We start from the raw sequence: 11,639 nt of genomic DNA, 5'->3' as shown, positions 1-11,639 counted from the left end.
CTCATATGAGTGCGCTCTTTGAATAATGACATAATATATGTCAAACATGGTGTAATGCCACAAAGAGAGAAAACCAAAAGGAGAAAGATTCGATCCGGTGCTGTGGATTGAGCCTCGGCATAGCTCAGTGGTAGAGCACCCAATGCATAGAACTGGGGGTCCTGGGTTCGATACCTGGCACTGAAGCGAATTTTTCTCTGTCATTAACAATTGAGGACCGTTTTTGCAAAACTTGCTAACTGCAAAAATGAGATTTTGATGGATTCATTAACATAAGGCAGACCTCTACATGATGTTAAAGACGTTTTAGTAAAATCTGATTATTTCTCTTCACTGTAGTGTGTCAAAGTGTGATCGTTTTTCCAAAACTTGCTTTCTGCTATGTAAGAGTTACAGCAAAATTTTGCTTACTACAGTGTTTTGTCTCTCCTGTAAAATTTAGTTTTTTCAGTTAGCAAGTTTTGCAAAAAAAGGTCCTCAATTAGAAAATTCTGCTGATTTTTATATCTGAACCCTAATAATCACATATTTCTATACATTTTTGGGTACTGCTTTTGCATATGTGTCCTGGGATATAATCCTCAAGTGTGACAATAAACTCTTCATATAATCATTCCAAAGAAATAAGGTTTTTGGGAGAAGGGAAATGTTCTTTATTTGCCAGACTTACAACAATTTGAACAGTCTTCCACATGTCATTTTAAAGGTCTCTTGTATGCACGTAAGTCCTCATGATCATAGAGTTTGTGTATTTTACTGTACATGTAACGGAAAAAGAAAAGTAAGTTATCATATTCACCATCATACGGTCCAAAACATTCAGACATGTCTGTGATTTTGTTCTGTTCATTATTTGCACATTCAGGATTATTTACGTCAGTACTTGCACCATACCCTACATCAGTCTCCTTTTTTGTTTCGGTATCCCTAGTGTCCTCAGTTACAAGATCGTCACTTTTCGGCATTTCTGGTAGTTTAACTTTTCTTTCCCATGCTGCTGTGTGGAGTTCCACTAAAAACTGATGGATGGCTTCTACTGTAGCAAGATACCAACGTGGACTACCATTCTGATGTCTCCAAAACTGGGAGATTCTGGACTGCAGAACTACACATGGCAAATCTGTAACAAAAATAAGATTGAGTTTAGTAACAGTTCCATCTTGAAAAACTATGTACCGATACATGTATCATGAATTCTTCGAGGTAGAGGATACCAGCAAAAGGGATGAGTCAGCTTCTGAAACACGTAAAAGCCCTATTCTGTATAGAATTTTAATACTCTACCATTTTCTCTTATTTTGCAAGTTTGAGACTAGAGTATGCCATTAGGAAAGCCCAGGATAACAGAGAGGGTTTGGAACTGAACGGGTTACATCAGCTGCTTCTCTATGCGGATGACGTGAATATGTTAGGAGAAAATTCACAAACTATTAGGGAAAACACGGAAATTTTACTTGAAGCCAGTAAAGAGAAAGGTTTGGAAGTAAATCCCGAAAAGACAAAGTATATGATTGTGTCTCGTGACTAGAATACTGTACGAAATGGAAATATAAAAACTGAAAATTTATCCTTTGAAAACGTGGAAAAATTCAAATATCTTGGAGTAACAGTAACAAATATAAATGACACTCAGGAGGAAATTAAACGCAGAATAAAATGCCTGTTATTATTCTGTTGAGAAGCTTTTGTCATCCAGTTTGCTCTAAAAAATTTTGTTGGTTTTGGTCAGATCTGAATTTACTTTTAGTTAGTTGTTTTACAGAATAAAATGGAAGTTCGTTGTTAGATGGTTGTAAAATAATATCAGTGTGCTTTTTAGCCAGAAAGTCTGCCGTTTCATCTTCCTTTATATGACAATGGGGAGGAATCCACTGTAAACTAATTTTTTTATGTAGTTTAGTTAGGTAATAGATAATTTTCTTACAATCCTGAATTTTAGCCCTTTTGTAGACTGTTGTGAAATTATAGTTTGTATGGCTGCCATTGAATCTGATATATGACACAATTTGAAATTTATTTAATCTGAATAACAGGTTTTGCAAAGATATGTAAGGTGATTCAAAAGGGATGGTACAAAAGTAAACCTGATTTATTCACGACCGAATGAACTTGTCACAACTGTATTAACATAAAAAGAGCATTAACTTACAAATTTTATCTATACACTACAAAAGCTCGATTTAAGCCCCGTTGGTGACATAACAGATGTCGAGACAGTACTCCAGTTCTGTCCAGACTCATGTCAGTATGTCTTCTGATACTGACTCCACTGCTTTGTGACATGTCATCTCAGGTAGTTCAGGGTCTGTGGTAAGGGAGGTAACAGACACGAAGTGTTTGGTATACCCTCACAGAAAGAAATCACAGGTTAAGTCTGGCGATCGCGGGGGCCAGAGTGACATTGATGAGTCGTATCCTGCATGATCGATCCAACGTTTTGAGAGCAGACACAAGACACAAGCAGTAATAAAGCAATTCTGAAAGAAACACTTCCACACACTTTTAAAGTTGTATCGCATGTCAATATCAAAACTATATTAAAAAAAAAAGACAGACAGAGAGAGAGAGGAGTTAAGTGTCTCACCTCTTAACCGCTGATCCTTATAAATGCCACGGCTTTGATTCCAAGTACTGTCAATGAATATGGCTTTGGTAACTGGAAGTTTTGCACCAACATTTAACCTCTTGGGTTTTGGTTCAGGGCTGTCTGCTTGTGTCTCCCTACAAATGTAAAATATTACAAAGTAGCAGAATTGGTAGAAGTTACAAGGAAAATAATATATTAATTAAATGTAAATAAGAATGAATATAAAGTTTTGATTAGAGCTTGTATTTCATTCATCAGAACATTGGAAACAGGTTAGAAGTATAGAGGGTGTTTCAGAAATACTTTGACAAACCTTGGGGGTATGTTCCTCATACCAAAACAAGAAAAAAAGTTCATATAAACATATGTCCGAAAATCCTTAGTTTCATAGTTATCAATGAAAGAACATAATGAAACATCTGTTACATATTGTCAGCTTGGCAGCAAGTGTTGCAACTTTAATCAGTTCAGAAACTCATAACAATGAAAGTTTACGTATTTCGAGGTACAATCCAACAACTTAAGTTTGTAACCGATAATAATATTCATTTTGTTAGATAATCGAATGATGTTATTGATACAAGTCTGCTGATGCACCCATTGTATCCTAGATGGCTATATGTTGCCAAGGAGACTTGTTTACTACAGGAGAACATTTTGAACATCTGTTATGAGTTTCTGAATTGATAAAAGTTGCAACATTTGCTACCAAACTGACAATATCTAACAGATGTTTCATTATGTTCTTTCATTAATAACTAAAAAACTAAGAATTTTTGGGACATATGTTTATATGAATTTATTTTCTTGTTTTGGTGTGAGAAACATGCCCTCAAGGTTTGTCGCAGTATTTCTGAAACATCCTGTATACAGTATAGCCGGAGTTTGACGTAATGAGCTCTGAGTGGACACTACAAACTACAATATCAAAATAACAGTCGTCGCTCTTGTTTGAGCGAGTGTAGCATAAGCTTCTCATTTGATTCATTCAGAATGCATATTGTTATTTATTGTAATAGAGATACGTGAAGTAGTGACTAGTTTTGTTATACTATACAGGTGTACATTTAATTTATCTATAGGGTGTGTCAGAAAGAACGGATGGATTTCATAGTGCAAGAAAATTGTAAGGATTCATCAAATCAAAAATTTATTGTTATCAACAGATTCACCAATACATGCAGTTTATTTATGGTATACAACATCATCCATATGATGTCCTTGGCTTTTGATACAGGCATTGAGGCGTTTTCTGAAGTTCGCCGTCACTTTCAAAGTCATAGTTGGTGGGATTGCCGCGATTTCTTTACGAATCACCGTCTTCAGTTCGTCCAGTGTATGTGGTTACTTACGCCTTCAAATGGTCCCAAAGAAAGAACTCGCAGGGCGCGAGAGCTTACCATAACCTCGTACAATCTCAGTGCAATAGCATGTTTGCAGGTTGATCGTTGAGGTGGCCGGACAACCTACTGTCTGTCTCCACATTTGCAGGTGTACACGCTCTCCGTGTTCGTCCAGGTGATTTCTTCTTTAATGTTGAACCTGTGGTACGAAATGAAGCCACCCACCGCAAAATTGTATTCCGAGTTGGAATCCTAGCGTGACATCCGATGTCGAAATGAGTCCTGAGTGGCGATCACAGACTCTTCAGACTCTTCATTTTTTAAAAATGTCTCTGCAATGAAAGCACGTTGTACGCCAGACCAACACCATGTTCTCAACTGAAACTGCATTCTCTCGCTGACCAAACAGTCGTGGTCCCCCTCACTTTATCCCTCCCCTCGCTAAGTATCGATAGTTTGAAATCCATCCGTTCTATCTGATGCACCCTGTATTTATATTTTGTATTTTTTTTTAAGTCAGTGACCCAATCACTAGTTTCGTTATATAATAGGCCTACACAAATATATTTAAATTATGTATTTATTCTGTAATTCATTTAAGTCAATGAACCGATGACTAGTTTTGTTCTAAACAGAATACATAATTTACATATGTATTTTGTTTTTTTTTTTTTTTAAGTTAGTGAAACGCGACTAATTTTATTATGCATAAAAGTATATTTAATTTATGCATTTTTAATCCTTTTTAAGTACTAAGTTTTACATGAAATTTCTGCAAAATTATGTTAAATTTATTACAAAAGAAAACTGTGTTTCATTGCATTACAAGGTATTTGCCGGACTATACCTGTAGGAAAGCAAGCAGTTCCTCAGAAACTGGTTGCAAATGTGTTTTATTGATATTTTTTCAAGTTGAAATAATTTAACAGTAGTGAGTAATGAAATACGAGTTCTATTTGTGGTCTGTAGATTATGAAGTACACTCCTTGGTATATTTATTTCTGGTATGCAAATACAAACTTTTGCATTTTCAATTGAAACTTCTCCCTTCTGTGATGAGATGTGAATAATCAACAATAGTGAAAAGTGGAATGTCAACTCCTGATAAGGAATTCAGACATCAACACTCATTGTAAAAATTAAAATATAGAGGTTTACGAGAGACGTGGACCTAAATCCATCTGTGTGAAGAAAGAAACTATAAAAAAGATATGTCTGAGAAAAACAAAAAGAGAAATAGTTCGGGTGGCTGGTTCGTTTTGTTATCAGTTTCAGGGATGAGTTCACTTATGAATATGTCTTACAATGCATTTTAGATTCAGCAACAATGGTAACTTCCCTTCACACTTCCTCCAGGCTTAGGACTGGCAGCAACAATACATGTATGCTGGCGTGTTTAGAAGCTCTCATCTGGAGTATTTATGAAAATAACGTAGAAAGTACTGAAATAAAAATAGATATATTGTTTCAAATAACTATGATTCCAGCCAGAAGGGAAATTAGGACTTTTTTAAAAAAATTGGAAAGTAGAACCATTCAATGACAAAATAATTATAAAAAAATATGGATGCAATCTGCTTTAAAAATGAACAAATATAAACAGTTTATAATGATACAATAGAACCCTGATTATCAGTCACCCTATTAACTGATTGGTGGATTAAAGTTCCAGTTAATAGTTCATCTATCGGAATTTGGGGCATGATATTTTTGGGAGAGCAGGAAGTATAATCTTTTCGCTGTAAGAAAAATCCTAATGTAAACAATAGCACGTGACTGAAGTGAGGCTTCATTGGCCGCTGTTTGGAGATTCTCAGTACGTATTCCCGCCTACTGTTGTACATTCTGTTTTATGTTAAACATTTCCCGTTATTCATCAAGTAGGCCTAACCTCACTACTATGCATTCGTTTGCTTAGGAAGCATTTACTTTATAATTACTCTAATTAAAACTCACATAACTTATTATATACATTTAAGACTATTTGTTTTTCTCCGCTTTTGAGAGGGTTTCCACTCTTATGATTAATAACCACACACAACGAGGATGCAGAAGCCATACTTCAGTACCACGTGCTTACATGAACAACTACGAGCTCAAGTGATGCCAGCTTGTTACAAGAACAGACTACTTCGGTATTACTGTTTGTATTCATCTGCGTTCATAGTACATAACAAAATATAAAAGTAGCTTTTCTTTTACATATCGTTTTACAAATGAATGAAGTTATATGTTTCATTGTATTTAACAACTAGAATTCAATTTTTTATTTTCAAATAATACAAGATGATAGTTTCCAATTACGGACTATATTTTCCTGCGTCGTCTGAGTGTTTCAACTGGGAGCCAATCACGGGTATGGCAGCAACGTGCTTATGTTTACACTAGGATTTTTCTTACAGTGAAAACAGTATAGTTTAGCAATTCTAGGAGAAGAACAACTTTTATTGTTTAATACTTCAAATGTTCACCACCTAAATATGTTCTTGTATGGTTCAGTTCTGTTTTGTACTATACTTACTAATAATCTTGTAAGTTCCAATTGCTTTTCCTAACAAATTCGCTGCCATTTTTCAACAACTGTAAAACCATTCTACTGCACGAAATACCGACAAAAATTATCATGTTAAAACATTATTGACAGTGACAATGTCTGACTAAGTAATACAAAAATGTTTGTTGCATATCAGACACTGTAAAGCCATTTCATATAGTTTGATAAAAATCCACTTTTATACTTACCATTGTGAACTGAACAAATTTCCTACAGAAACAGCGTTCTTGCCAGGGAAAACCAACACTACCTAAAGAAAAGAAAATTAGGAATTTAAAATATTTATTGCATGTTTAATAATCGTAATAAGCTACATAAACACTTTATTGCTGACTTCAAAATGTTAAATTATGGTTTATTTAATGACGCTCGCAACTGCAGAGGTTATATCAGTGTTGCCGGTGTACCAGAATTTTGTTCCGCAGGAGTTCTTTTACATGCCAGTAAATCTACTGACATGAGCCTGTCGCATTTAAACACACTTAAATGCTATTAACCTGGGCTGTGATCGAACCTACAACCTCTAGCATAGAAGGCCAGCGCTATACCAACTACGCTATTAAAGCTGCTTCAAAGTGCTACATACATCATCATCTTCTAGGCCATTAAAGTAGCCTAATTTTGGGAGACCTATTTATTATTCTATCCTAATAATATTAAAAACACAGAATAAATATGGGAAATGCCTGTTGAGAAACTTTTATCATCCAGTCTGCTGTCAAAAAATCTGAAAGTTAGAATTTATAAAACAGTTATATTACCGGTTGTTCTTTATGGTTGTGAAACTTGGACTCTCACTTTGAGAGAGGAACATAGGTTAAGGGTGTTTGAGAATAAGGTGCTTAGGAAAATATTTGGGGCTAAGAGGGATGAAGTTACAGGAGAATGGAGAAAGATACACAACACAGAACTGCACGCATTGTATTCGTCACCTGACATAATTAGGAACATTAAATCCAGACGTTTGAGATGGGCAGGGCATGTAGCACGTATGGGCGAATCCAGAAATGCATATAGTGTGTTAATTGGGAGGCCGGAGGGAAAAAGACCTTTGGGGAGGCCGAGACGTAGATGGGAGGATAATATTAAAATGGATTTGAGGGAGGTGAGATATGATAGAAACTGGATTAATCTTGCTCAGGATAGGGGCCAATGGCGGGCTTATGTGAGGGCGGCAATGAACCTCTGGGTTCCTTAAAAGCCAGTAAGTAATAATATTAAAATTTCTAATTTTTATTTTCAATGGTAAGTAACATTCTTACATTGATCTTTCTGACGTAAAATACGTCTTTGCCCATGCTAAGTATAAGCACCTGTTCCAGGATACATGGCGAAACAAAAATGGCAAAATTTCAAATGCTTATTGTAAAAACACTGAGCCACAGCCGAATTCTAATGTTTTTATAGTTGGGCCATAAACCAATGTAACTTCTGTGATCGCGCCCAATGACGTCATTACGGACATAAGGGAGCCGAAATTGCGTATAAAATTAACCATGCTACACAGCCTCTCTCAGTAATATCTCGGCATCGAGAGCAGCTACAGATCTGTGCGACCATTCATTTGATTTGTAATCGCGAGTTCTGCATTATTAAAGTAATATTAAACACGTACAATACATTTTGAGTGTACGATAAATGCAAAATGTGCCCAAATGCTGTCAAAGTAAGCAATCTTATGTCTAAATGCACGGTAAGTATATTACTGTAGTTTTTTAATCTGTGGTAAGGCTGGAGTGGGTAAATGAAATAACTAAGTGACTGACTGAAGATTATGGTAAATTTTGAGTGGGTTAGATGGGGATAGTTTCAGTGACAGGAGGATGAATCAGTCAATCTTCTTAATGTATCCAGCTGTTTGCCGACAACATAAAGTCCACTATAGTCCACTATAGTCTATTCATTTGTTGTTTTTCACGAGAAATAAGGGGTATTTTGATCGGTGTTCATTACAGATGCCTGTTGCTAGTAGCCATAGTTGGGGTGTGTAGTCAATATATACTGCAGGGCTGTGTCTTCTGCAACTGGTACTGATGATTTTAATTTACTTCTTTTGTGGTTTATGGATGGACAGTATAGAAGAATGTGTTCCAGATCTTCATCATGATTATTACACCACAGACAAGTAGGATTATCAGAAAGGTGAAATCGATGTAGGTACAATTGAGTGACAATGTGACCTGTTCTGGCTCTTGTTAAAAATGTTTGAACATGTCTGGGCAAGTTTTTGTACATTCCCAGGTCATTTTGTTTCTTTTGTACAGACTAAAATTTTTCCTTTGTCAGAAGAGAGCCAATTGTTGATCCATAGGTTTGTAAAATGAGACTTTACTGAAGCAAAGGCACTGGATAGAGATATCACTTGAAGAGGTGTTGGTTGCAAATATGTTGCCTGTTTTGCAATATTATTGACTTTCTCGTTTCCATAGGTGTGGTACATATTTAATTGCATTAAATACAGGCCCCTTGGAGTCGGTAAGTATGCAAATAGATTTTTCAGAAATTTGAGTAACACACTGAAGAGCAGCATCAATAGCTAGCAATTCAGTGTCAAGATTGGAGGATGAACAGGGTATGAAATAACTTTCTTGATATTTTGGAATATAATACCCTGCTCCTGATGTCCCATTATTAGGATTTAGAGATCCATCTGTATAAATTTGAAGGTGATCCTTATATGTGCTGCAGAGTAGTTCCATGGCATCTAACTTAAGAATGTATGGAGGATCATTTTTGGGGTGATTTCCTGGAATTTGTATGCTGTGTTCTGGAATCAGAGGAGGATGAAGACAGTGACAAATTTTGAGTGAGTTAGATTATGGGATAACTAAGTGACAGAAGATAGAGGACTGTGAGAAGGTTAAAAGTGTGTTAGATGAAGGAATAGCTAAGTGACATATAGGTCCTATGTTGCATCATCACTTTTTCCTATATTTCGACCTATTATACAGTATGTGCCAAAACAAACAATGCTGACATTTAAAAAAAAATACTCTGAAAATAAAGATAAATCATTATAACGTGCAAGGTGACATAAAACTGATCCTGTACAATAGAATTTCTCGACAGCTAACAATGTTGTGTTACTTGGTGCCGCATTGTTAAATCGCTCCTGGTACTGCTCTTTAACGTGGCGCAAGCTGGGCCATTCTGACACTCCACTTCGTACGACCGGAAATAATGCTCGACAATAAACATCTTCTCTGTTGTGAGAACCATAATTGCAGAAAACAACACAACACTGAATTCGTAATATGTCAAACTATTATATTTTAAAATAAATATTTGTTTGCTGGGAAAACATAGACAGCAGATGAGCGAAAATTTCAGTATTGTTTGTTTTTCCACATACTGTAATTTAAAGTAAAAAATATCTTTATACTCCTCACATTTTAAACATAGTGCTATTAAAAAAATCAGGTTTTTGGGCAATTTTTTCATAAAAAAACTATACAGAATCCCGGTGACTCATATATATTTTTTTAATTGGTTATTTAGTATCGATGGAATTTGTGATAACACGATGGTATTTGGAGATGAGGATTCACCATAGATTACCTGACATTCGCCTTAAGGTTGGGGATAACCTCAGAAAAAACCCAACCAGATAATCAGCCCAAGCAGGAATCAAACCCGTGCCCAAGTGCAACTCTGGATCAGCAGGCAAGTACCTTAGCCGACTGAGCTACACCGATGGCTAATGACTCATATTAACCCTCTGATGGGCACCTGTGTTTTTTGGGACCCTGAGTTGATCTGTAATGTGCAGTGAATGATATATACATACCTGGGTCACCAGCATCCAAAATATCTGTCTTTTGATTGATTTTGTACATTAATTCACTTCACTAATTTAAAAATTTATTTTCTTGTGATCTGAATTTTAAAAATTCATCTGATGGATAATACACCAATCGAAATATAATTTAATTTTTGGTTTAACTGTATAATAAAATTGTTACAATAACTGGAAATAATAATTACAAGAGATTGTGACATGTCCTTAATAGTACATGAAGTGACAATTTATTACAAGTTGTCTTGTAAAAAAAATTGCAGGGTTCCTTAAAGATTATAAATGCCCGTCTAAGTAACTTCTCCAATATGCCCAGCAAAGAATAAGGATTTTTGTTTACCATGCTACAGCCCTTAAGTGCCCAGATCGACCAGAAGCTGATCAACACTAGAAGAATAAATTTAAATTTTAAATTATGTTTTATTTAACGACGCTCGTAATTGCAGAGGTTATATCAGCGTCGCCGGTGTGCCGGAATTTTGTCCCACAGGAGTTCTTTTACATGCCAGTAAATCTACTGAAATGAGCCTGTTGCATTTAAGCACACTTAAATGCCATCGACCTGGACCGGGGTCGAACCCGCAACCTCGAGCACAGAAGGCCAGCATTATACCGACTGCGCCACCCAGGTCGATTAGAAGAATAAATTATTTTTATAACAAGAATAATGTAAAGTGGATTAATTCAGATAATGACAAACACATCGATAGATCCACTGTCATACTTATTCCATTCTTTCGTAGCTGCTGAGATTTGTTCGTTAGGAACAAGGAAACTTGACCTGCATCTGCATAGGGTCTACTGCAAATAAATGTGGGTCATCCAGTTATTATTATAGCTACCTTCTCGTCCAGTCCATAATCCGGTATACATGGATACGTGTATATGTTGACATCTGATGATAGAACTGCTGCATGAGCTGCAGTACTCTTGCCATCTATTTCCCGCGAATGTTTTATAATATCAATCTTAATCGGCAACTGTAACAGTAACACCAAGGACTCACAATTCACTGTCATAAGTATCACGCAATTGGTTAACAAACTTTCTAAAGCCAGCAACACTAACCTTAACTTTCGGAACATGCCTCTGTAAATCTTGCACTGGGATGTAACAATTATAACAAAAATACTTTCTTGACTTTTTGCATTTCAGACATGGTTGTCTTTCATTCACCTCGTCCAAAATCATCCAATTACCTATCTTCAAACCTTCAAATGGGTCTTCGCCCTCAATTGGCCTCTCTTTTTTGGGATCCATAGCATATGCTTCTGCTTCCATAGTAAACACCAGTATTACCAACGCGTGGAAAAATATTCCAGAGATAGGGAAAAGACCATTTTTATTGCGGAAAAAGAA

General features: G+C 35.9%; 1 protein-coding gene across 1 annotated transcript; it reads right to left on the bottom strand.

The window, feature by feature from the left end:
* Positions 1-578: 578 nt before the first annotated feature.
* Positions 579-11,592, bottom strand: LOC138713777 (tRNA-uridine aminocarboxypropyltransferase 1). The gene is made up of 5 exons (XM_069846188.1): positions 11,349-11,592; positions 11,123-11,260; positions 6,673-6,734; positions 2,585-2,721; positions 579-1,120 (listed from the first exon to the last, which is right to left on the bottom strand). The coding sequence occupies exons 1-5, from the start codon at positions 11,559-11,561 to the stop codon at positions 696-698; spliced, it is 975 nt and encodes a 324-aa protein (XP_069702289.1). The 5' UTR covers positions 11,562-11,592; the 3' UTR covers positions 579-695.
* Between the last annotated feature and the right edge of the window lie 47 nt (positions 11,593-11,639).

This window comes from Periplaneta americana, chromosome 14, assembly GCF_040183065.1.
Source record: "Periplaneta americana isolate PAMFEO1 chromosome 14, P.americana_PAMFEO1_priV1, whole genome shotgun sequence".
NCBI lineage: Eukaryota > Metazoa > Arthropoda > Insecta > Blattodea > Blattidae > Periplaneta > Periplaneta americana.
This window is presented reverse-complemented; position numbering and strand designations above follow the sequence as displayed.